The sequence below is a fragment of the Thamnophis sirtalis genome, unplaced genomic scaffold (genome assembly GCF_051295495.1).
Source record: "Thamnophis sirtalis isolate CommonGarterSnake01/CBP01778 unplaced genomic scaffold, rThaSir2_p1.2 scaffold_6, whole genome shotgun sequence".
Taxonomy (NCBI): Eukaryota; Metazoa; Chordata; class Lepidosauria; order Squamata; family Natricidae; genus Thamnophis; species Thamnophis sirtalis.
In genome coordinates, this window is record NW_028261386.1 from 63523549 (window position 1) to 63551528 (window position 27980).

At 38.1% G+C, this 27980-nt stretch overlaps 1 protein-coding gene across 2 annotated transcripts; it reads left to right on the forward strand.

Annotated features, from left to right (window-relative positions):
• The first annotated feature begins 599 nt into the window (after positions 1-599).
• Positions 600-27955, forward strand: MEMO1 (mediator of cell motility 1). Of its 2 annotated transcripts, XR_015696965.1 has the most exons (10): positions 854-1037; positions 11900-11981; positions 13718-13786; positions 14349-14461; positions 16624-16735; positions 20554-20696; positions 23397-23473; positions 25877-25981; positions 27309-27524; positions 27624-27955. XR_015696965.1 is itself a non-coding variant. In XM_087717993.1 (9 exons), exons 1-9 carry the CDS (start codon positions 977-979, stop codon positions 27438-27440), a joined length of 894 nt encoding a protein of 297 aa, XP_087574119.1. In that variant the 5' UTR covers positions 600-976; the 3' UTR covers positions 27441-27955. The 2 variants fall into 2 exon arrangements, 1 of the variants encoding a protein (XP_087574119.1); XM_087717993.1 differs by having other exon boundaries at positions 600-1037; positions 27309-27955.
• Positions 27956-27980: the final 25 nt, after the last annotated feature.

The window sequence follows — 27980 nt, forward strand, 5'->3', positions numbered from 1 at the left end:
CTTCTATAGGTTAGAACTGGCAGGAACCCACCCCTGGCTGGACTTAAACTTCCAGTACGCATTGCTAGTCGAACACATTATGGGCGTTGTGGTGTAACACATCCGGGTGCACCAGTTCCTGGAATATTAAACGGCGACATTCTTTTCCGGGAATCTACCTTTTTAGTATTGTAACTTTCGAGCAGACCATGCAGAGCAGAAGCAACGACTCTCACACACGCTTTTTAACCCTCCTCCCTTCAGCAGATCTTCCTCCCCTTCCCCCTCCAACCCTCGTCCAGTTAGTAGGCAGCCCTCTTTTCCCCTCGAGGCGGTCCCGCCTGCTTTCTCTCCCAAGCCCACCTCTTCCTCTAATCTTCTCTTCACCTCAGAGACACAAACCCCCCAATCAGGGAGGCCAGATGCCATCGCCACGGCAACTTCCCTAGACCAATCTTAAATGATCCCGCCCGCAACCTCCCCTTCCTCCAATCGAGAGGAGGCTGTTCAGAGCGCTGTCCAATGGGAAGCTGCAATTAGGCCCGTCCGGAGAACAGGGAAAACATTACCCAATCGCCACAGGACCTTTTGCTTTCCTTTGCCCAATGGAGAGCCACGCTGCTCTAGTTATTATGCCACAGGAGCCGAGTTAGGCCAAACCCGGCGGCTGCCGCCTGCTCTGTGGGTATCGCCCAGGCGGCGGTTGCTGCCTTGGCCTTTGTCCCCCTCAGGCTCTGCCTTCCTCCACCTCCTTTCCTCTCGGCTGTCTGCGCACAAGCCGGCGGATCCTACGGCAGCTACGAGTGCCTCGCTGCGTGCCGCCACCACTGCCTCGCTTTCTACCCCGGGGTTCCTCCAGCACCACCGTTTCCCCCTTCCCGGGGGTTTCACTTCTGCCGGGGGAGGAGGAGGGGGACTTAATACCGCCGCGGCCGGACTCGTCTCCTGCCCCCCCTCCCGATACTCCCCCAACACCATAGGCGGCTCAGGCACCAAGATGTCCAACCGAGCGCTCTGCCGGGAGGCCAGCCATGCCGGCAGCTGGTACACGGCCTCAGGTACGAGCTGGGTCACAAGCCTCCGTAGGTGGGTGTCGGGTGTCTGCGGGGTCCGCTTGAGGAGCCACGTTGAGGGAGCGTCGGGGGGTGTCCGTCGGGGGGATTTGGATGACTTTTAGCACTCAAAACTCTCCCTTTCGTCCAACGGAGAGCTGCTCCGCTGCTTAAAAAGCCAAAATAAGTGGGATATTAATGTTGAACGGTGGGCGAGAATGAGGGTGAAACGGTGCCCGGAGGCATTGAATCCGTGCTCGTTCCCAAAGGTCACTTGCACCCACGGAAAGGCGGATCGGTAAAACTTATCGCGGCGGCGTTAGCTGTGAGCGATGCCTCGTCCTCCTCCCTTAAATTGCAGCCACCGGGGGGAGGGGGGGAGGAAAAAAGTCGACTGTCAATTCACCAAAGTCCCTGTCCTAATAAGGCTGAAATCTCGGACGCCTTTGCTGGGGAGGAAATCCCATTGAATCATCCGGCAGGGCGCTGCCGAGCGGTGCTTTAAGCCGCCGTGAAATGAACTTTGGTGTGGGCGATCGCTATCAAGGGAGCAGCGGCCGAGGAAGGGTGAAGGAGACATGTTGCAAAATCGCCCGACGTTAAACCCTGCCAGGAAGCCGGGAGGGCGCCTGTTGCTTTGGGGTGGGTGGATGGGTGGGTATTGGAGCGATTAATCGCGGGAGCCGGCGTGGTTTAGTGCGGAAGAGGTGTCTTCCCCTCTCCCCCCCCATGATCGCTGGGGCCCGGGTGGGCCTTTGACTGAATCAGCACTTTTCGCCGGGAATGCCGGGACCCTCGTCTAAATCCCTCCGCTCAGAATGAATCGTCCTCTGCCACCCCCGAACAATGAACTGCCGAGGATCGATTCCCAAGGAATGGACAGAGGCTGGAGGAAAATACGTTCTTCTCTAAGGCTGGCCCCGGAAATCTCCCCTACTTCTCTTTACCATACCCTCCCGTAGAGGAAGCGGACAGCGCCTTGCAGGGAAGGTGCCTAGGACAAAGAACCGACGAGGAATCCTCGGGGGTGGGGGTGGGTTCATGTAGAATCAGGGAACCGGCCAAGATCCCCGAAGCGTCTATGTGAATGAAAAGGGGTCATTTAGGGTAAAGCGAGGGAGGGGGCGAATTGCATTGTGGGAACGCAGGAGTTGTAATTCAGGACCAAGCTAGTAGGCATTTGTCTACTCGGGCTTCTTCCTTGCTATCCAGGGGGGAGGGGAACAATTTTGGGAAAAAATATTTTAAATACTGTATTAAAATCCCGTGGAATTGAAGATGCCAGTGTATGAAGGATTTAAGGTTTTGAAAGGTTATTTTAAAATCTTTTTGTCGGTATATGCATTTTTGCAGTGAAATAGAGTGCTGTTAGGGGGTGCATTTAGATGTCACTTGATTTCCAGTATCGGGTAAAATAATCAGTTATCCATATTTCTCTTTCCCCCCATCTTTGTTTCTCATACAGTAGTTTCTTGAGAAAACGTGCACAAGACTGCCCTCTGCAGGATGTCAGATTCACATTGCCTACAATATGATTTCTTTTCTGTATGTGCTCATCAGTTATTTCACTTGGCCTAAAAAAGCTCTCTAGGGAAAGACAAAGCAGTGAAATCAACACATACTTACTTCATCTAGCTTGTGAATGTATATTCTCGTCTGAAAAACGTGATAGAGAGAGGGAATACATCATTTTTTACAAGCATATAAATAGTACATCTGGCTACTTGCTTAGAAATTTAAACTAAATCTTTCATGGCAGCAATTATAATTTAGTTTTATAGCATGCTTTGCTTCTTTTAGTTTAAAATCTTTGCAAAATAAAATAGTTTTATTATTTAGGTATCTGGGAAGATGTGATTAACTGTGTTCTGTATTACTTTTTAGACAAACATATCCCCCAAATAAAGCATATGTGATTATGGTTTCAGATATGTGGAAGGTAGACTTAAAATGCTGTCTCATACCATTTGAAGGCTTAGTTAAAACAATAGGCTGCCTGCTAAGCAGAGTTGAAGAAGAGTTGGCTGCCAAAACATACCCTTGCTATATCTGGTACTGTATACAGATATGGTGCACTGGTATTGGTATTGTTAACAGTATTCTGTTCTGTGATCTGAGGCAGATGATTGGAAAAATTGAGGGCTTCTCCAATTATATAGGAGCAATACTTTTAGCTGGTATATAGCTGTCACTGCCCAACTTTTCTTAAATTAAACATTCTTTTTTTTAAAAAAATCTGTGAATCCATTTCAGCAGGAGATTGTAGCTACCTTGCTGAGCTGACAGATTAATGTAGGAGATTGGGAAAGAGATTGATCAGGCCTCCAAGTGGACACAGTACAGAGATGAGTGACAATGCTGGCTTCAAGCCTGTGAATAACCCTGCAAGGTTGAAGGCCAGTTCCTGTACCACAGTAAACAAAGCCTGAACATCACACCACATATTACAATGGGAGCACTGAGCGTCAAAGGCTGAGACTGATTTAAGAGACCAACACGTCTCTTGCCAACCCAAGATGGCAAGAGAAGGTAACAGAGGATGACTCCTTGAACCTCTTCCTCCCATGACAGCTGAGAAGGCACTGGGGAATACCTGTGAGAAATTAGGGAGGGTCTCTTCTGAACCTCTTGCCTTGCCCAATATCCAGCTGTGGGCAATGGTGTCTCTTATCTGATCATTCCCTAAGTAGGATTTTTTTGCCCTATCGCCCAAACTCTTTCCCAGGTACCACTGCAGACTCAGAGATTGTCTGAACCAGCCAAAAGTTGGCCAAACTTGCAGCAAAGCCCTTCTTTGGGAAGAAGCTATTAGAATAACCAATAAGTATTGATAATTGTTCTGTAGCCCAATAGAAGGAAGAAAGCAAATACAAGAGATGTCCTGCATCTTCTTTTCACATCAAAGCTCAAATTTCCTTCTGTGTTCTGGGCAGGAGATATTTGAGTGATGTACCCTGTTGGATTCCCAGACTCAATAGCCAAAATGTTGCCAGGTTTAGCATACAACCAAGGTAGACATTTCTCAACTTGATTCCATTACTTTTTAAGTGGCCGTACAACTGCAGAAATTCAGCCACACTTACAACCTCTCCTACCAAAACAGGTAGATTGAGACTACCTATCCCAGAAGACATCTACATCGGGGTATTTTTTTACTATTCCCTTTACATTGCCAAAATACTGTCTTGACCTGTAAACTGTTGGCCTCTGAATAAATTTATCACACAATGAAGCTTTAAAATAGAGCAATTAACTTTCTAATTTTGATGGATTTGTCAGAAAGTTACCTAATATTCCAACTAGGACCCCTCCTCCCTTTCCTGCCCCCAAAGGCTCCTCAGATTTGTATGCAATCAACTTCACTTCACAGCTCTTTTTCAATCTGGCTTTGTCACTGAGGCTATTCATCAAAATGTGAAAATGGCTCCTCTGAGCCATTTAAGAACCAAGTGACTCCACATTTATGGTTACCTAGACAAGCTGCTCATCATAATGTCGTCTATGGCAAAAGCTCAGGTTGATGTGCTACTGTTTCATACTGCCTTGTATCAGTTTAGCTAAAAGTATGCAGGCACCATCTAGGTGGATTCTATATCTGCAGTTACAATTAACAAAGAGGGAAGGAAGGTTTTCTTGTCTCAGGAATGCAGTGCCAAGAAAGAGAATTTACTATCTGGGTGGCTGAACCTTATAAAGCTCATAAGAGCATGATTATCACAGCATTGAATTTCAAGGACAAGCCAATAGTTCTACTTCTAGGTATTTAATATGTATTGAATCTCTAGGGACATGCTTCTGCCATCTCATTTCCCTACATGGGACTTGTCAATAATATATATGTTCTTAGTGACTCCCTCTGAACTAATTTTCTGTGAACTTTTTTTTTTACCAGGAATCCAGGACTCTGATAGCCCAAGCCTTGGTTTGAAGGCTTAGGGAGATAGGAGTGTTTTTGGGAACCTGTGCACGGTATTTCTGGCCAGAACTTTGCTTCATTGTTTAGAACACTTCCAGATTTCACTGAGCCCAAAATGTGAATATGAATGGGGATATAATTTAAATGTAGATTAGACCAGTAAAGGAATGATTGTTTCCTACTAAAAATAAAATTGGGCAAATGAAAATTGGGGAAATTAACAGATGAATTGGATAATACATAATTCTGGTGTTCACAGTCAACAAGAAAATGTTTTCTTTGTTCTTAGCACTTTCTGTACAGTTATGACTGTTGGCAGACTTAAAAGCAGGAGTAATGTTAATAAACATTTTAAGTAGCTGTGGAGTAGAATAATCTGCCTCTAAAAGACATAAAATATGCCATATATTCATCTCCTCAGACACAGATTCAGAACACCCATAATAACAACTGACCAACCTGTAAGTAATGCTGTAGTATATCTTAGATTCATCTTCAGGGACCAAGAAGACCAGCAGTATCTCATTTGCTAGAAGATTTTGATGATCTTACTCTAGTTAGAAATAGAAGTAGATTAAGAAAGTGGCCCCCAGTATCTAGGATGTGCATTACCTTCGTATACCATGCTATTATATATTCTTCTATTTCCATTTGTCCTACTGGTTACACATTTGTTATTACAATAAAATACACAATAAAAGAGAAGTTGAATCACTCAGCTGAAGTGAATATATATTCTTCTATTTCCATGTGTCCTACTGGTTACACATTTGTTATTACAATAAAATACACAATGAGAGAGAAGTTGAATCACTACAGTTTCTTCCATAGGCTAGGAAGAAACTTAAACTCTGTTTTCTAACTAGAAGAGATGGAGCCAGTCCTTTCTTACTGGATCTGTCTTCTGCTGACCTGAAAGGTACTTTACCATAAATCAGGCTACTATCCTAATGGCTGTGGAGTTAGATATCACTGCTTGTCTGAAGTCTAAATTTATAATGAAAACTATCTTTCTGAACATTATACTTTTTACATTTGCTGTAAATGGGAGGCCTCAGATTACATACCACCTATTGCCAATGTGAGCCTTGAAGGGGCTCAGAATTCCTTGGGCTTTTAATGTGAATCTTCTTTGTGGGTAATAATTATTCATTGTGGTGGAAGAATTGGTATAAGAGTCCAGTCTTAACTGTAGAAGCAAGAAGAAAAAAAGTGAACTTCTGCTGACTCTTAATTTCTTTGTTAGGAAACCTCTCGCTCACCTCATGATGTCTCTTCTCAGCTTAGTTTTAGTTATGTATATTTTAGGTATACCTCTATCCACAAGGTAAAGTGAGCTGCAGCTCACAAAACCATATGCCTTTTAATAAAAATTGTTGGAAAAGGTGATACTAAATAGACCATTTCTTTTTGTTACCAGACCCCTTCTACTTGTTTTCTTCCAATAAGATACATCCTCATTTCCTAGTTGTTTATAAAGGTATAGAGTAGGAATAAATCAGAAATGGATTGAGCATCTCTTTATGAAGTCAGTTTGGAAATGTTTGTGCTGTAACTGGAGATAGAAGGTTTAATATAGAGGCAGAAACCCCTACTACATCACTTGATTTTTGTTCCTATTAATACATTTTCAGTGTACATTACCGAAGGAGGACAGGGGAAATAGAAAGACAGAAGAGCTGGTTTGTCAAAGCAGTAAATATAATTGTTCAGCAGTCTGAATTTGAAAGGGAAAAGTGATTTAGAGGACACAGAAACATGCACACTGCATTTATTGGTGTCTTCTTAAATCACGTGCAAAGCTTATGTGAGTTGGGAAAGGATGCAGCTTCCTTAAGGATTTGCTAACAGATGTAATGTTTGTGCTCTACATATTTTGAATCATGTTCCCTTTTGAATACATATTTTTTGCACAGTCCTAGCAATAAATGTGAGTCTTAAGCTGAAGAGCAGAAGCTGAGTGGTATAAATTTGGAGGGACACTCAAATATATGAATACCTCAGATTTACTTCCTCTCTTCCATGCCAGGTCTTGAATACACTGCATGTAGAAATTAGAAAATATGTTTAGGTGAATGAAATTTTCACTCCCTTTCTACAACACTAAATCAGAGTGCTTAGATTTCTTGAGACAAATTATAAATTTAAATAAATAAAGTAATGGATTTTAAATGATGTGGAGATACTCCTATTGTATCCAAACTTGTTTGTACTGCAGAGTAAACACATTCCCTACTCTTGGGAGTTGGCAGCAAGACAGAAAACTGAACTGGCTGGCTAGACAGGTTTGCTGTGGTCTCTTGCTTATTCTACAAAAAAATCTGACATGAGCTCAGTAATTACAAAAGAACTTGTATACGCCAGCCCATTTTGCTGAAGCAAATGCTGATTAAGCACCAAAGTATAAAATGATCTGCAAGCAAATGTTCTTTTAAGAAGAGTGTAGTAACACCTTTGGGATCATCAACTTTATGTGCATATGTTTTAAAGACTAGAATTTTCATCAGGCACAAAACGTTTATCCACAATTGGCAGATTCTTTTTATTTATTTATTTATTTATTTATTTATTTATTTATTTATTTATTTATTTATTTCTACCTACCTACCTACCTACCTACCTACCTACCTACCTACCTACCTACCTACCTACCTACCTATATCTAGAGTGAGAGAGTGTTAAAACTGAAAATACTGTAAATAAGTGAGACAAAAGATCTTTAAAAGTTCAACATTGGACAATTCAATGTAAAATTTAAAAATAACTTTGATGGTTTTATACTTGGATGTATTGTTTAATGAATGTCAAAATATTGTCTATAGAGTTGTGTTTTGAAAATCTTAAAAATTGTGCTAATTTTTTCTTTCATTTGACCATTTTATGTTGTAAACATTTCTTCGTATTTTTCTGAAATGGTGATGCTATGAGATGAAGGCCTATGAAGAAAGAATTTAATTTCAAATAGTATCACATCAAATGGAAATCAGTTGTATTCCCCTTCTCTTCTGATTGAGTTGTATGTTTTCCTCAAATGGGAAAAGTTCAACTATTCAAGAAGCATGTTGCTTCTTGTGCTATTGCTGCTTGCATTTTTAAAAAAATTTGCATTTATCATATAATATGATATACTATTAAGCATTGTGTGTGAACCAGTATGCAGAAAAGAAATTTATGCTATGCAAAAAGGATGATAGATGGACGGACAGAGACACAGCTCAGTGGTTTTACTTGTTTCATTTGCGAAGTTTTTTATTGATCTAAATTGTAATGGGTTTGTTTCACTTTAGCTTATTACATTGAATAAACAATTTATTCTGTAAAGCATAGCATGTGCTTGGGCACGTTTAGGCAATTTTAGTTGATTAAGTAAATTGTGATTGAACAAACAGTGGTTTGGCATGAAGTGCAGAACAAGTCTAAACAGAAAATAGACATGCCACATTTTGGTTTAATGCATTGTTTAAACCAGACTACACTTTAGTCTGAGCAGTCTGGTTTTTATTTTATTTGTATTCCGCCTTTCAATTCTGATGAACAATTAATGCAGCTGTCGAAATTAAAATACAAAATCAATATAAGCAATTAGAAACATACATTGAAATTATTGCTCTTACTTTTAACATTAATTAAAAGTTTTGACAATGAAAATTGGCTGGTATAACTTCTTTTTACAAATGCCTAGCAGCGGGGCGGAATTTAACTTCTGACTGAGTGCATTCCAAGATTGGGTGTAGCACAAGTGAAAGCTCACTTCTATTGTCAGAAAAACCTCAGATCTTAACAGCCAGATAAATATAGACAGCCAAATTATAAACCATTTAAATCTGTCAAGGTTGTTAATTAAGATATAGTTTGTTTATTAATCTTTCTCTACACACCATTTATATTGGATGTCTTGAGGAAACTTTCTTACCTAATATCAGAGTATTTGCTTTCATAATTATTTTGTGTTAAAATATTTAATAGTTTGGTATACTTCAAATAAAAAAAATCACTTACCCAATGTTACTAAATATGGATCTCTGTCCTTGTTATTCACAGAAGAGACATTTGGGTTATGATTAGAATATATATTTACAAAATATATCTGGGAGAATCAAGATGACTGTTGGAATTCACCTGTATTATAAATTCAATCATATAGATACAGTATTCCTAATCACGTTTCACACTCTCTATAACTATCAGACATCCTCAAAATATAGTCTTTGTCAGTGTTTAGTGTAATGGAAGTGCATAAATAATAGTAGTCTGTTAAGATTTCCAAAATTTGGTTAAGATTTTAATAAAAAGAATAAATCTGATAGGCCCAAAACAAGTCAAATGCTAACAAACCTTGGGACAGAAACAAACCACTATATGATTTTGATATTTCAGTTAAAAAAATTCCCAGAATCTAAAGGGTAGTGGTCGAACCTTAGTTTATATTTTTCTTTTGACCATCCTTACTGAAACATACCTAAATTGTAGTTTTCAAAACAGATTAAATAAAACTTTTCTTTGGGGTTATTTTCTAAAAACAAGCCATATAACTATTGCTTTATTAAGTTTCTATTCTTAACATCAAACTTCATCTGTTTATGACAGGTATTAATCAGTGAAAATAAATTTTGTAACATTTTATAATTACTACATGATCACAGTTTTCAATCAAGTTTTCTCTTGACACTGAGATAACAGTCTTTCTAGTATTGTATAGATAAGGTTACACCTCATTTCTTCCTCGTTCTACATGAATCCCTGAAATATACAGTATATGAGTTTTATTTAGTAACTCTTGACCAAATATATAATGGAAAACTTATTCAAAAACCTGTGAAAGCTACTGAAACATTAATGCAAATATAATAGATTTTAAAGGACACTTCTAAATCCCGAGATTTATCTGAAAAAAGGTTAGCATTATATGAAAGTGCTCATCCTTTGACAAAATAGATCAGTTTATCTGCTCATGGACACATAGGCCTTAAATCAAGGATTTCTGGGAATAAATTTAAGTTAACCTCCAATTCTGGAGTTGTGGAGAAATGTTGGGAGAAATGAATTTAATATAAGCATCAGACAACTTCCAAAGAAAACTTGTTTTCACTTTCTGCCTTGAAATAGGAATAGGATTTTCATAATGGTTCAATGTTTCATTCTTTACTCTTCTTAGCACTACTGTGCCATTAAAGTGGGTTTTAATGTGCTTCTGGTGGGCAACCTGGCGTGCTTTAGATCTTCTGGACCACAACTCCCATAATTGCTGGCTGTGCTGGCTAATGCAGTTAGGCATACATTTGAGGAAAAAATGATGCATTAAATCAATATTTTAAAGAATGAAATGTTGGCATTGTCAATACTAACACATGATTTTAATTATTAGAGGCAAATTGTCTGAAAAAGTTTTCCTTTAGTTTTCAGTCATGCCTTAAGCCAGACTTAAAACACTGCTCATCACTTTTTAAATATCATCCATATGAGAGGGTGCGTAGAGATTAGAACGAATATACTGTAGATGATTTAGCCAAGTCACAATAAATATTAAAAAGCATCTTGTTAAAAAGGTGCTCTTCTGAAGAGATGGAAAAGTTGTCATCTAAAAGACAGAAATTGCTCCTGGATTTCGTATTGGTGGAAAGAGTTTTCTTGCAAGGCAATTTCAAACTGCTCTTAATCTAGCATAAAAATAACTTTCTCATTGATAGATGTCTCCTATCCATCACAGTAAGGAAATTAGTTTTCTTTTCTAACAATGAATAATGTTAATTTAATTGTGAACTCCAAACAGGAGTTTATAAACCACATTTGAGACAGGCTATGGCAGATGTAAAGTTAATTACATTCAGCAGTGTGCTAACTCTGCAGGTATTATTGATCTTAATATGTTTGGATAGTATTATCTGTACATCAGAGGATTATCTTCAGCAACTGAATATATGGTTCTCGCCCAGTAAAGCTTTAAGAAATAATGACAAATGCGGTAAATGAGAAGCTGACCGTGGTTTTAAAACTACAATATTCTTGTGATTTTTGTCTCCTATTACCTAAGCAAGAAATCTGATTCTTTTTTCTTTTCTGATTCATCTTTTTCCCCAGTGTTTATTGGGAAATGAGTCATTTGCACCATTTTAATTTACATTTGTAAATAAAAAAATATTCCATTCCATTCCATTGGTATTAGTAAAACTAATGCATCAGTAGATCAACTTTGGCTAAAATACAAAGCAGGAAACATTGACAACTTCTTATTGTTGTGGCGTTGTCGCCACACTGGTGGGCTGCTCATGTGTCCTTGCCTAATCAAAAGGAAAACACCAGACGAAATTCCTCGGGATGAGCAAAAGTCTCGAATGATCATCGAAAGGCTCTTTTATTAGAAAAAGTTAGTTACAGCGTCATCAAAAAGGAGTGTATCAAAAGGCATATATAATCACACATGGCACAAGTAAACTAATGAAAAGTTCACAGCATTCTACAAATAAACCAATAGAAAATCACATCATGGCAAAGGGTGGGCAAAGGGGGAACAGAAGATTACAAGCTGCATGGCATTGGGAGGGGGAGAGAGGGAATAGAAAGTTACAGCACAGCATAGGGGGGAGAAAGGGCATGTGTGGGAGTAGCTGGTTCACATAGTTCTTGTTACATGAGGCTGCATAGTGAGTTATGACGGTTAGGCCAGAAAGATGTTTCTGGTGCGATGTTTTTGCATCCCTGTGTATGTGTGTTTCAGAAGCAGAAACTGCCCTACACACAAACACCCGGAATGAATTCCAACATCTAGTAGCTCCAAAATCTCCTAGTGAGTTTTTCAGATTAAAACCATTGTTAAATACAATAGGGTTTGACTGAAAGTCAAGATTGTACTGTTTTAAATTATTGCTGGTACAAGGATAATTAAATACATGGGAACTATAACAAGGAGTAATTATTTGCTAACATTGTTTTAAAAATCTATTTTTTTCTGCAGGACCTCAGCTGAGTGCACAACTAGAAGGTTGGCTCTCTCAAGTACAGTCTACGAAAAGACCTGCTAGAGCCATTATTGCACCGTAAGTTTTTCCCCCTCTTCCTCCCACTCCCTGAAGATCATAAAAGGGCTAGCCCAAGAATTTATACTAAGACATTAGAAAAAGTTAGTAATCCCCGCATAACTAGAGGGAGCAAAATCTTCCTTATCTTAATTTGTGTTGATTGGATAATAAACTAGTCTTATTCCCCTGACTTCTTGGTGGCAGTTTCTTACAATTATTGTTGGTTGACTTTTGAGTTACAAGAACAGGTATACATTAATTGTTTTGGTTTCACTGTGACATAGCTCTGGCTTACTCTGAACTCAGTCTGACAAGATATTGGTAGTAATTAGTTTATGGCTGTGTGAGGGCAAATTTAAATGAAAGACATAAGAATTGGTCTACTTCTGTCTTTAATTTCTTTTAGAATAGCTGTTTCATGAAATTAGGCATTTGGAATGGGCAAATCTTTAATCTAAATTAAAATATCTATTTTATATGTATAAAACACACACACACACATATATATATACATATATACTGTGTTTTTTGCTCTATAAGGCGCATTCCCCCCCCCCCCCCCAAAGTGGATGGATGTCTGTGCATCTTATGGAGCAAATATTGAATCACAGACTGTGAAGTGTCTTACTTCTGGGGTCCCCAACAGTGGACTGGTCCTTTGGTGAATAGCAGCTGGGTTGCAACGGCAGGATCCTTTTACACTGCTGCACCCCGCTTCTTCTGTGTTTCTCCTTGCCTGCCTCTTCTGTCACTTTTCTGCAGTGCAGGTGTCAATAGGCAGAGCTGGCACATGAGAGGACACTTATCTGTGGTCCTCTCAGGTTCTGCCTGATATATTTTTTTGTTTTCCTCCTCTAAACCTAGGTGTGTCTTATGGAGCGAAAAATACAATATATATATATTTTGACAGACACTTCGGTAGATACTGGTAATTAGTCAAGCAATTCTTCTCCTTAAGAATCCTTTTTTTATGTTTGTCCATATTATTATTTTCTCCAAAATATGGTTTTTTGAACCCAAATCACAGGAAACTATACTTTTTGAGTGTTATACTTTATACACTATCTTCTGCTACGCAATTGAGTAGTGTTTAGAATACTTGAAATGTTAAGTCTTCTGAGCAATCTCTTTGAGAAAGCAGAATATTAATAACTTCAAATTGCTTTAATCATTAATTAAAATATACAGATGTAATTTTCCTTTTCTGTTCCCAGAGTTAACAATCTTGATAGGGCATATACACCAGGACTGAGGATTTTTTCTTTCAATGAATCTGTTCCCTCTCCCCCCACCTAACTTTTCAGAATCTGTATGCCTTTGGCATAACCAGATAGGCATTCCTTGTTTTTCCTGTCAGGAAAAACAAGAGCAGATTCCAGGAACTTTTTTCAATATGGTTCAATCAGCTTGAAACAGTAGCTCCCAAGGAGGCCTGATTTTACTTGCTAGTCCCTTTTGCTTTAAAAGAATTACATTTGAATGAATAGTCCTCATTGCACTGAGTTGGTTCAGGAGGTCTTGGAGGCCAGATCTGATCATTACATCATAGTTTTCTCAATGCTTGTACCCACCTTATTTTCTGCCACATAAGTAAGCGTTTCACCTTGATTTTTAGTATTTAGCTAAAAGAGCACTCACCTGTAGATTGGCCTAATAAAATCTGTTTATCAAACCCAGTTATATTTCCTTCATTGAGATTTTTTTACAGAGATTCAAAAAAAAGCCTCAAAGAAAGTGTCTTTTGTTTTTGGCAGACACGCAGGATATACTTACTGTGGGTCTTGTGCAGCTCATGCATACAAACAAGTGGATCCTTCAATTACGTAAGTAGCATTCAAGAAGATTCTTGCTCTAAGTACAACCAGATGCAGTTTGTAGAGATACTGGTTAAGACAACATAAAATTATTTAAGGTGGATTTTGTCAGGAGTGGAAATTTGTTTTTCAGAGTTAAAAGCATAATCAGCTGGATCCTAGAGAATATAGGAGACCTGTAGGATTTTTTACTGATGCTTTTTTTAACATACTTGTCTAAAATCCATTTTTATGTATGGGGGAATCATCTTGAATGAAATGGAAAGCAGAGCACGAGGTTGCAATGGAAAAAAGAATCTGAAAGATTTATTCTGTGTTCAGAAGAAGCCTTTGTATTGTCAAATACCAAATCTATATTTGTCCCAATGCAGATTACTTTTTCCCTGGGATTCTGCTTGCCAAATTCTATAAAACTCTTCATGTGATCCAGATGTTATGTGATTCAACTTCTCACAATCAACCACGTTACAAACATAATGTAGAAATTAAACAAGGGAATCTATCTAAAACCTCTTGATCTGCTTTAGTTATGAAATGTTTTACTCAAATGTTTTTTCTTATTCATCTTCAGACGGCGAATCTTCATCCTTGGGCCTTCCCATCATGTGCCCCTCTCCAGATGTGCACTTTCCAGTGTGGATATATATAGAACTCCCCTATATGATTTACGAATTGATCAAAAGGGTAACTGTACACAATTCATGCAATACACAAACAAAATAAGCTCTTAGCAAATTTAGTCGTTATTTTTCTGAGACTGTTTATTCTGCATAGTTTATCTCTTAAATATTTGTACAAAAAGGCAGCTGTATTGATGCAGAAGGTTTAATACTTATTGTTTCTTTTACGTATTGGCTGGGTTTGCATAGAATTTTAACACACAAAAGCCTGAATTCATATAGTGTATTAAGTCAAAAAACAAACCATGTTAAAGCTTAACTCAGTACGTGAACTGTTGGCGACTGTCTTAGGTATATTTACATGTAAGTATAATTTAATATTAACCATAGTGCATGCCACACACAACACAATTTACTACAACCTGCAGTTGTTTACCTATTATATTTCTCTGCAGCTACCGCTCTACATCTTTGGTAACTGGCAGCTGCCAGTTCCAAGATTTTACGTTTTAAACAAAAATGCAGGAGCATATCTAGTCAGTCACAGATCATCCAGGTGTGGAGTGAGCAAAGTCTAATCCTTCCACCAGATCGTTTAAAATAAGAACCCTGCGTGGAGTGATTAAATAAACCTGAACAATGGAGATAACGTCAATGGAAGCAATTCTGCTTTGTTGCTACTTTTGTTTTTTGTCTCAGTTACTGCATTGATTGATGATACTTAATTACACCAAGTTAAGGTGAAGTGGAAGTCACATCCAGACTAGGTAAGCTGTGGCTATGGAAGGAGTAAAAGTTATTCATAGCCACATGAAAATTATGTGCCTGGGTTCAATCGATACACTAAGCCTAATTGCAAAATGACAAGTAAATGTGTTTATTTCCAATGAATATTCCTTTAAAAATTAACTACATTTTCAGCTGGGAGTCCTGTATTAAACTCATAGTTTAAATTAGAATGTGCAAAACTCATCAATTTGGGAATAGGACATTCTGAAGAATTGAGAAACGTCCTTGAAGAATTTAGAAAGATCCCGCTCCAACTCCAGATCATGTCAAATATCCTACTTGACCATGTCATTCCAGAGGTGGTTGGTACTTTTCAGAATATTATAAAGTCTCTCACCTAGAAGCTGATTTAAGTGTTCCAGATGAAATACTCATTTAGAATCCGTTTTCTGGGATACCTTTAACTACCTCTGGTTCATATAATTTATTTGTAGAAATTATTGATTCACTTCCTGTGAATCCTATTCCCAGATTGGTTAATTTTGTGCATATCTAGCTCTAAGTAACGTTTTCAATCTCACTAAGCTGCAAAGCAACTTGAGAGAAACAATTGAGACATCCTTTTAGATTCTAAAAATTACTAAATATGTCTGAAAAATAGCCCTAACTATATTTTATAAATGTTAAAAGCTGTTAAATGCGCCATTACTCCATAGTTGTGTCTTTATTTTATACAGTTGAAATCTTACATTAGTGTTCTCAAACCTACAATATGTATGATCAAATACAAATCAAACTTGCATATTTCCATATGTATTGTCCTGTTTTTTATGTGTGTAAACCTTTCCCTCAACAAAATACCAGTTTTCATTTTTTATTTGTTTGTTTGGAATACCCTATTTCATTTCTAGGGTAAGTTGGGGCGGGGGGCGAGGGAGGATTTTTACCAGAACTATTATGAATAGCATTCTTACTATAAGCTGTGGTTCCAATGTTAACTCTTCAGGAATCATAAGTCTAACACAGTGATAGTGAACTTTTCGGCACCAACTGCCGAAAAGGGAATGTGTGTGCATGCTCACCTGGGCCAACCCGGAAGAGAAGCTGCCCATGACGCATATGCGTGCCCAAAAATGAACTTCTGGCTTCTGGTGCGCATCTTCCGGATATCTGACATACATGCGTGTACAATGATCAGCTGGCCGACGCACTTGCTCACACAGGAAAATGGAAGACAAGGTCTTCCAGTTTCTGGCACTAATACACACATGAAGTCCAGCTGATCATCGTGCACTCATGTGCACCAGAATTCCGGAGAGGAACGGGTGACGCCGCATGTGCCAGGCGACCTGGTTCCACGTGCCACTTTGGGCGTGCATGCCATAGGTTCGCCATCATGGGTCTAACATAAAGCAAAAAAGGGGAGCAGGGATTATGCAACTGTTTGTACATTTGTTCCTCTTTTTTTAGTCTATTAATATATTCGACATTTTTCAGTTTATGCAGATCTGTGGAAGACTGGAATGTTTGAGCGCATGTCTTTGCAAACAGATGAAGATGAACACAGTATTGAAATGCACTTGCCTTACACTGCTAAAGCCATGGAAAGGTACACAGATCATTTTAAAACTGCAGATATCAAATTGCAAATCATCATCATCATCATCATCATCATCATCATCATCATCATCTATTAATCGAAGTAAAGAACAAAAATCTACTGAAGGCCCAACAGACGAAACAAGAATACAGAAAAGATGTGATAAAATCAAGAATGGAGAGTTGGCAGAACAAAGCACTGCATGGCCAATTTCTGGAAAAAATAAAAGATAAAGTGGACAGTGAACAAACTTGGTTATGGTTAACAACAGGTACATTAAAGAAAGAAACAGAGTCACTAATCCTGGCTGCCCAAGAACAAGCTATCTGCACAAATGCCATTAAGGCAAAAATCGAAAAATCCTCTGATGATGCCAAATGCAGACTTTGCAAAGAAGCTGATGAAACTGTTGATCACATACTTAGCTGCTGTAAAAAAATTGCGCAGACTGATTATAAATTGCGGCACAATTCAGTAGCACAAATGATCCATTGGAATTTGTGCAAAAATTATAATATTAAAACAGCAACAAACTGGTGGGAACATCAGCCTGAAAAAGTCACCGAAAATCAGATGGTCAAGATCTTGTGGGATTTCTGTATACAAACCGACAAAATAGTGGCGCATAATACACCAGACATCACATTGGTTGAGAAAAATAAGGTCACAATCATAGACATCGCAATACCAGGTGATAGCAGGGTCACCAAGAAGGAACATGAAAAAATCGCAAGATACCCGGACTTAAAAATCGAAATTCAACAACTATGGCACAAACCAGCAGTGATAATTCCAGTGGTAATTGGCACACTGGGTGCTATACCAAAAGCACAGGAATTACATTTAAAACAGTTAAAAATTGACAAAATCACCATCAGTCAAATGCAAAAAGCCGCACTGCTTGGATCTGCATGCATATTACGAAAATACGTTATGACGTCCTAGGCCCTTGGGTGGTACTAGTAACCAATGCCAAATCCGGCGAAACAACTGGCCGCTGTGATACAATTGAATAATAATAATAATAATTATTATTAATAATAATTATTAATAATTAATAATAATAATAAGCCTGAAAAAGTCACTGAAAATCAGATGGTCAAGATCTTGTGGGATTTTCGCATACTGGCACATAGTACAGCAGACATCACACTGTTTGAGAAAAATAAGGTTACAATCATAGACATCGCAATACCAGGTGATAGCAGGGTCGCAGAGAAGGAACATGAAAAAAATCGCGAAATACCAGGACTTGAAAATCGAAGTTCAACTATTATGGCACGAACAAGCAGTGGTAATTCCAGTGGTGTTTGGCATACTGGGTGCTATTCCAAAAGCACTGGAATTACATTTAAAACAGTTAAAAATTGACAAAATCACCATCAGTTAAATGCAAAAAGCCGCACTGCTTGGATCTGCACGCATATTACGAAAATACGTTACAACATCCTAGGCCCCTGGGTGGGGTCCGACTAGTAATCAATGCCAAATCCGGCAAAACAACTGGCCACTGTGATACAGTTCTGTTGTTACAATAATAATAATGATAATAATAATAGGAACATGAAAAAATCGCAAGATACCAGGACTTAAAAATCGAAATTCAACGACTATGGCACAAACCAGCAGTGGTAATTCCAGTGGTAATTGGCACACTGGGTGCTATTCCAAAAGCCCTGGAATTACATTTAAAACAGTTAAAAATTGACAAAATCACCATCAGTCAAATGCAAAAAACCGCACTGCTTGGATCTGCACGCATATTACGAAAATACGTTATGACGTCCTAGGCCCCTGGGTGGGGCCCGACTAGTAACCAATGCCAAATCCGGCGAAACAACTGGCCGCTGTGATACAATTGTACAATAATAATAATAATATTTAAAAGAAAGTCAAGAACTGATAGACTATACCTGCCGCGAAAATCAGGTGGCAGAGGATTATTACAAGTGAAGCAAATAGTTGAAGAAGAAAAACATGCTCTGGCTGATTATTTAAAAGAAAGTCAAGAACATCTATTAATCGAAGTAAAGAACAAAAATCTATTGAAGGTCCAACAGACAAAACAAGAATACAGAAAAGATGTGATAAAATCAAGAATGGAGAGTTGGCAGAAAAAAGCATTGCATGGCCAATTTCTGGAAAAAATAAAAGATAAAGTGGACAGTGAACAAACTTGGTTATGGTTAACAACAGGTACATTAAAGAAAGAAACAGAGTCACTAATCCTGGCTGCGCAAGAACAAGTTATCCGCACAAATGCCATTAAGGCCAAAATCGGAAAAATCCTCTGATGTTGCCAAATGCAGACTTTGCAAAGAAGCTGATGAAACTGTTGATCACATACTCAGCTGCTGTAAAAAAACTGCACAGACTGATTATAAATTGCGGCACAATTCAGTAGCACAAATGATCCATTGGAATTTGTGCAAAAATTATAATATTAAAACAGCAACAAACTGGTGGGAACATCAGCCTGAAAAAGTCACCCAAAATCAGATGGTCAAGATCTTGTGGGATTTTCGCATACAAACCGACAAAATATTGGCGCATAATACACCAAACATCACACTGGTTGAGAAAAATAATGTTACAATTATAGACATTACAATATCAGGTGATAGCAGGGTTGACGAGAAGGAATATGAAAAAATCGCGAAATACCAGGACTTAAAAATTGAAATTCAACGATTATGGCACAAACCAGCAGTGGTAATTCCAGTGGTAATTGGCACACTGGGTGCTATTCCAAAAGTCATTTTAGGTAGATGTTACAAAGGAAAAGTGAAAGGCTTGAGCCTGAGGCATCCTACATTGCAGGAGTTAGAGCCCGGCTTCCCTAACAACCTTGCCTTGACTGAAAATTTAAGGAATGTAAATTACCGTATTTTTCAGAGAATAAGACGCTTCAAGGTTTTGAAGAGGCAAATAAAAAAAAAGTTTTTGCACTCTGCAAACCTCCCCAAAATGGCCCATTTTTCCCCAAAACAGGCCCGCTCCACCCCCCCAAAAAAGGCATGTATAGCCTTTAGGGGGTTTGCAAAGTGTTCCTGGAGGGATGGGGTGGGGGGCAAAAACGAGCAAAAAATAGAGGCATGGATAGCCTCTAGTAAGCTTATAGTGCTCCTGAGGGTGGGGTGTTTGTAAAAATTGCCCTCCCCAGCTCCCTGGAGCTCTCTAAAAGCTTCCTAGAGACTCTCCATGGCCTGCATGGCCATTTTGGTGAAGGGGGTGAGGTTTCGGGAGGAAAAAAATGCTGTATTCAGTGTATAAGATGCACCCAGATTTTCAGTCTCTTTTTTGAAGGAAAAAGATGTGTCCTATACTCCGAAAAATACGGTAATGATGTTACTCATTGATGCACCCTATTATTTTTCTAATCTCTCCTGCAGGTTGTCTTTTTTTTTCCTGACAGTTTTTGACATGCTTCCTAACAAACCATAAATTTGCAACCAACAATCCATTTTATTTTTTAACAATATATCTTGAGTCTTTGTATGGTTGAGGTTGGTGCTTTGCTTTGAACAATTTAACTTATATTGTTTTTTTGTAAATTAAAAGAATTAGTGAACCAAAACCAGGTGTCTCAGGAAGAGAAACATTGCCAGGCTCCTTGACATCTGTGACCATCATATGTGGCATCCTGGCAATCATTTACAAGAAATTCAAAATCTAAATGTTTTTTGCCAGGTGTGCCAAACCCTATTCATTGTCAGGAATAGTGAGACTTTTGCAGGGAGCTCATCAGGCTCTACAGAATCATTTGAATATGAAGAAAAAATTAAAATAGCACCAATGAAGTTCTGAATCCTTTTTCTTCTTTTTAGCCATAAGGATGAGTTTACTATTGTTCCTGTATTGGTTGGAGCACTGAGTGAGACAAAAGAACAGGAATTTGGAAAACTCTTCAGCAAATATTTAGCAGATCCTTGTAATCTTTTTGTGGTTTCCTCTGACTTCTGTCATTGGGGTAAGTTAAATTATATATCTGAACATGTTCACAAAAGAACTCCTTTAAAATTAACCTATTTTAAAATAACAAATCTGCTTCAGCAAAACATGGTGCTGCCCATTAACACCCCCCAATTTGTTGCCTTTCTATTGCGATGAATTGTTATCCATCATCTACAGTATACTATATTGGGATTATAACTATAGACATCTAATGCAGCTGACAAGCATCAGGATGGATAGATAGTTTATTCCATTTTGCGTACAAGTAGTCCTCTGGTTATGATGGCTGTTGGGACCAGAATTTCCATCACTAAATGATGCTCTTATAAAGTGCAATTTCATATGATTGCTTTACTTAGTGATGATAATCCTGGTGGTCCCAGTTGCTGTCATCACCCTGGGTCTATGCAGATTGTTGATCAGGAAGAAGTGGGAGTCCCAAGCAAGCAGGCTTGTGGGTGAGTGTACAGGTGCTCTAAGGAGAGCACTAAAGAATGCAGGCAAGCAAAAAACTTCCTGCCAGCTTCCTCATTGATTTTGTAGGAAGTCAACAGGAAACTTCAGAAATTGTGATCACATGTAGTCTCAGAGTTCTCCTGGACTCACTGATCCTGCTCAAAACGATGGGTAGCATCTATGGCTGAGAGGGCTTTTGTACACCTTTAGGTTGTGTACCATCTGTGGCTGTCTCTGGACCAAGAGGCTCTGATCACTGTCACTTATGCCCTTATGATCTCTTGACTGGATTATTGCAATTCCCTATACATGGGGTTGTCATTCAAGACTATTCGGAAGCTTCAGCTGGTACAGAATGTGTCAGCATGGGTAGTAAATGATGCTGGTTATTTGTTATATGAAACACCAGTAATATTGGTGTTTTGGTTGTCAGTGTGCTTTTAGGAGAAATTCAAGGTGCCGAATGCCATCTTTAAAGCCCTTCTTGGTTTAGGTCTGGGTTACTTAAGGGACTGTGTCTCCTCAGTTATTTGTGTCCATCTGATCCAATCAAACATGCTTTTGGTCCCATTAGTGAAAGAATGCCAGTTAGTGGGGCCTGGAAGGCATGCTTTTTTTGCTATAAGCCTCCTTATGAAATATTCTCCCTCTGGGGGTGAGGATGCTTCAACCTTGCTGGCCTTTCCTAAAGCCCTAAAGCCCTGGTTCTGGGGGCTTGACTGTGCAGGGACCTACTTCTTAATTGTACTGTATTGCCTGTGTTTAAATGTGTAATAATGGTTTTTATTCTATTCTAATTCTATTTGCTACCCAGAGACGCTCACTGAGATAGATTACCATATAAATTGGATGGATAGATAAATGGCTGGGTAGGTGGGTGGGTGGATAAACGGATGGATTACCTTAATCTTTCTTTCTTAAGCAGGAGGTCATACTTCTAAACAATGCATTCTTTCCCCCTTCTCTTATCATTGTTTTTATTTTCAAAAAATAGTTATCAGATTTACACTCAAAAGCATTCTTAAACATTCAGGCTATGCTTCAGGCTGTTGCTCTTCTTTGCAGTAAAGGTGTGCAAACCATCTGGATGGGTGCATCTTAAAATGATCCTCCAGACCTACTGCTCAGAATGTTGAGATTCCCATGTCATTTGAAGGCTTGTTTTACTTGTTTTAAACAAACTCTTACTTCCCGTGCACTGATGATGATACCTAGGGTGGTAATGAAACATCTGCAGAAAAACAACCAAGTTCAGAGAACACCAGGAACATCTTTCCCATCGTAGCATGAGTGTCTGTATATATAGAGAGAAGGTATTTCCACCAGAACTGCCATAAAAGCAAAGAACTTCAACTTCAACACTTCAAGCAGTTGAATTTAAGCAGTAGGAAAGTGCTTTATTTAAGTTTCCCTGGGTGGTTTGTGCAGCTCTACTTCCAGCAGAGTAGCTTCCCATTTGTTTTAATTAAAAGAAGCATTAGCAATTAAAATCAGTGGGCAAGAAGCCTAGCAAGGAATAAAAGAAATGTCTGAAGTCAGAGTAGTGCCTTGCATGCACGTTTAACATTCAGGATTTTTTGTCCTTAGAGGTGAGATGCTTGTACAAAAGAAATGGCTTCTGCATGTGCCAAAGTATTATTAGTTGTGCATAGAATAATTCTATCATTGTAGGACTCATAGAACCTTTTCAAAATTTGCATTTTTTGCTTGTGTGTTTCTTCCTCCTAGGTTAATGTTTCAGATCTTTCAATACAGCATGTACTTGGGAATGTGGTTTGGGGGTGTCCTTCTTCAGTTTTTACCAGAGGTATTTTTGGCATGCTTTGGGAAAAAAGGAATTTCTTACAAATGCCAGTGTTCCAGAATAACACAAATTTGTGTATGTATATATAAAATTTGTGTGTGTGTGTGTGTTTGTGTAAGTGTGTGTGTGTGTGTGTGTATACATACATAATACACATATGTGTGTGTAGATAGATAGATAGATGGATGGATGGATGGATGGACGGACGGATGGATAGAGAGACAGAGTATTTATGAATCAGATTTGCTGCAATTATTAAGTGACCATATTATTTTACTTTAAATATTGCTTTAAGGCAACTATCTACCTGTGTCAAGTGTTTGGAATGATATCTCCAGGAGAGTCAATTTGTATGGTTTTTTGATACCTGCTACAATGTAATTCTGTTTGACTTGCCATAAAAATGTATATAGCTATTCCTTTGGTCTTTAATTTCATATGGCTTTTTCTCTTAAGGTCAGAGGTTCAGATACAGTTACTATGATGAGTCTCAAGGAGAGATTTATAGATCAATTGAACACTTAGATAAAATGGTAAGTGTAAATATCTTTTGCACATTTTTTGTCTTGAATCTGATCAAAGCATTACCCATTATATCTTTTATATACTTTGCATGAACCAATTCATACTATAGCTTTTGTTTGTTTGTTTAGGGCTTATTGCATTGTGTGCACATATCCACTGAGGTTTTTCAGTTGTGGTTATTTATTGTATTAACCCAGAAAGCCTCATTTTATTACAAGTGTTTTTATGCTGTTTTAAGCAAACAAGTCTAAGCAAAGCAAAAACAACAACAACAATCTAGTGGGGGTGGTGGTAATCCCCCAAATATACATTTTGGAAAACAATTTGAGTCTCAATACTATCATTAGAACAATAAGGAGTGCCCACATACATCCCAGGAACATTCTTCATTGATTCCTCAGTTCCTGAATGCCCACTTAAGGTTTAAATGAGCTTTCTCGGCATTAACAACAAGAATGCTGTCTTTTTGATGCCAATTTGCCAACCAATAAAGCCAGAAAGCAAATAGAGCAGTTTGTTGCTTAACTAATCCTTTGTGTATGTGATTTAACCATCCAGTTAGGAATAGGCAAGTAATAGTCATTTATTGACAATATAAGAAGATTTGCTGAAACTGGGAATGACAAAAATGTAGTTTTAGGAAAGATTAACATGACCACACAGTGAAGATCTAATTGGACATGAATTACAAAAGCAGTTGGGGACTGAAGATGGATACTAGGGAATATAAATACATACCAGAGTGTAGATGATTTTAGCATTAAAATATTTGAATTAAAATAAATAGCACTAATACTTAGTGTGATAGGCAGTATAACATTCGGTTACATAAGTGTATCTGTATGTGTATGTGTGTATAAGTATTATACCACCTTCTATCTCTTAGATGAACATTTCATAGATATTTTCCTTACCAGATTCCTCAGTGTCTTCAACAGTGATGGAGCTTCTAACATTCTGCCTTCACTGGAAAAGTTCTTAAAAATTTAGGGAGATATTCAGAGATTGAAAATAGCCCATGTTGAACTGTGTAGCAAAGTAAAACATCGGCAGTTAATCATAAGAAATATGTATAATACTTTGTAAAGTATACATCATAAATGGATGCATTATCACATGTATGCCATAAATGTGTTATAAAATTTGCCAAATTTCAATTCCATGGGAGTCATGGTTCAGAGAGAGAGGGGAGGGGGAGGGAGGGAGAGCATCTATGAAAACCCCTCATTTTGCTAGGGTTGGACTGCAGTTTATTCATCCCCATACAGGCATTAAAATGGAGCCTCCCCAGTATCCTTTGGCTGGCTGGGGTGGAGATATACAAGTTGAATGTTACTATATATTGATGATATCTCATCCCGTGCCATCAAATAACCTCACTAGTGGTTTTATATACGTGTTAAACAATAGTGGGGAAAGAAATGAGCTGTGAGGAAACCGCTCCAGAAGAATATCATAGTTGATGGCATTGAAGGTAGCTGAGAAATCAAGGAGAGGAAGGAAGGAGGAACTATTTCCATCCCAGTCCTTCCAGTGGTTATCCACAGGTGGGACAAATGTCATTTCAGTCCTATACCTGACCTGAAACCTTTCTGATTCTTGCCATTAAGGCTGCCAGAAGAAGTGTGCTCTTGCCTTTCTGTCCTTCTGGGCACTGATAAAGTAGATTTTCAGTGTAGTTCAGCAGCACCTGAAGATTTCAGCACCTATGCTTTACCTATAAAATATTGTTTTATTACTATGATTATTTGGCATTGAAACACTTGGATGAAATCAGGGGAAATTGTCATAGAGGTGTTCTTGTCCTAAGCCTTTCATTTATCATTGGATGCAGACTCTGATGTTGAAAATAAAATATAGAAGAACATAATTAATAGAACCTGTAAGAGAAAAAAATAATTGCTGCTTTTGTTGATGAATCACAAACACTCAAAATACCCAATTTCACTCTTACTATTAGTTTTTAATAGTAAAGTGAATATAATCTATAAATGCTTTTTCTTCAGATATAAACTATTGGGGTCCTTGTCCTCTGGGCTTGGTGTTTTCTTGCAGACATTTCATTGCCAATCTAGATAACATCATCAATACTAGTAAGGAGTAGGGTTTGTTCTCATTTTATATATAGTACTAGTGGCTCATCTTGTCAGCATTGGTGAGAGTGATCAACAGCCCAATCAAGGAACCATCAACACCTCTTATGTTAGAAAACAACCAAGCTCAGAGAGCTTCAAGGACCCCACACTTCAAGCCGGAACTAAGTAAGTTATGCAAGTTATTATATTCATAGTATACCATGATTTAGTTCTTAATCTGTCAATTTTTAATCTGTCAGTTTTTCTTTTTGTTAAATAATATATTTTATATTTGAGGCATTTAAAAATTAATGATAACTTTCTAATTCTCCTCAGGGTATGAACATTATAGAACAGCTTGACCCTGTGTCCTTTAGCAATTACTTGAAGAAATACCATAATACAATATGTGGAAGACATCCTATTGGTGTTTTATTAAATGTAAGTATTGTTGTTAAATGAAATAGTGAGTATACGTTTTCAAGTTATAAATATATGAAAACTCTTCATGCCCTCATGACTATCATTTTCTCATTGATTTTGCCTAATTGATAAGGTTTGGCAGGGTTGGCATACTCCAGATCCATCAAGAAAGCCCTGCTATTGTGCAGAACAGTAGATACCCACTTTCTCCGTGGCTGTCCCTGGTCTTTGGAATTATATTTCTTCTGAACTCCATGTGACTCTGATTGGATTTTTTTCAACAGGATAGGGTGATTTGTAATCTCATTGATATAGAGCTTGTACTGTTGTTTGTCCATTGTGGATAGTTATATTGGCCATATTGACTTATTGGTGGCCATTTTAAATAATTACTCTTTTTTTATCCCACCTTGAGATGCTTCAGTGATTGAGACAGCTAACAAATTGATTAAATAATAAAATTTGTTGAGGAAGGAGAATCTGCAAGATAGAACTGATAGAGACTCTGATTTTTTAAAATGTCCCTTTCATTAGTGTAAAAGTCCTACCAACACTTTTTTCGGTTGTAATTTCATCTAACTGTGGGAAGAGCATATCCCTTGGGGTACTTGCAAGAAAAAGTTGATAGAGCCAATAGAATTGCATCCTTCCTATTTGCCAGTGCATGGAGGAGTTTGGTAATTTTACCATGACAAGTTGATTATTCATCCAAAAATAATCAAACTCCCTGTGAAAAAGTGATGAAGCTTTTCCTTTGCCACCTCTATATATATTCTTGGATGGGTGGTGGATGGTATGTGTGCATGCTGAATTTTCTGCTTACATCAAACAAAATACAGGCATTCAGAAAAAAGCCCTTTGTGTTAAGTTCCTCAGAACTCAGGAAGATTCACAATTAGTAGAACCATGAGGCTATGTTTCTCACTATATGAGTCAGGAGTAAACAACATGGTGAATTCACAAAATACATCCTTTGTTCTCCCACTTGGCTTTTAAAAAATATTGCTTTAATAAAAATAATTACAGCAGAAGATGGCGTGTTGCAAAGTGAGCATAATCTTTATTAGCATGATTGCCTTTGGGCCCCATTAAGGTCCAATTGAGATTAAAAAGCACTCTGAGAGTTAATTTGCCTTCTGAAAATCAGTAGTGTTTTTAACGTGTTCCAAAGTAAATTTGTGCACCATCTGCCTCAGTTTTCCATATGAATGATTAATTCAATAACCATGAGAAAAGTTGTTCAAAGTTCTTGATTTGAAAAAAAAGTATTCCTTATGAATGTGTAAGAAATGTCACCAATGATCTGAATAGTCACTTTATAAAACATTATTTTTATTCCATCTAGGCTATCACAGAGCTCCAGAAGAATGGAATGAACATGAGCTTTTCATTTTTGAATTATGCTCAGTCAAGCCAGTGTCGAAACTGGCAAGATAGCTCAGTGAGTTATGCAGCAGGAGCATTAATGGTCCACTGAACCTCTGACTACTCAGGGATGACACCTGCACACTCAATGGGGTCCCAGCCTTGCCCTTGCAAAGATGCAGTTCCTGATCTTTGGGTATACTGAAACCTCAAACTAATAGAACTCTTCTTTTTTTTCTAGTAGGTGTAGTCCTTCCTTAGTTACAACTCATTTTAAAAATGCTTTCTTGTTTAGGACAAGGGAGGAAGGCTGGTGTCAAAATGTTGTGACTTCTAAAAACCAGTGGCTATAAAGGTATGGTGACAGACGGTCCTTGCAAAATACAACATGTAAAGCATTTACCACATCCCAGATTTGCACTCTGCAGACCTGTGCACATACTCTGCTTTCAGAATAGTTTTGCAAGTTTAAACAGAAAAGGATGGAAGCTTTTTAATTAAAAAAAATGCATTTATAAAAGATCCTGTATTAGAATATAATAAAACTCCAGTATAGTCAATTACTACCCGTGTTGTACAACAAATATATTCTATTTTAGTTGCTAATAAAGGGCTGCACAACCAAAATGGCTACATGTGTTATTGTATTGTT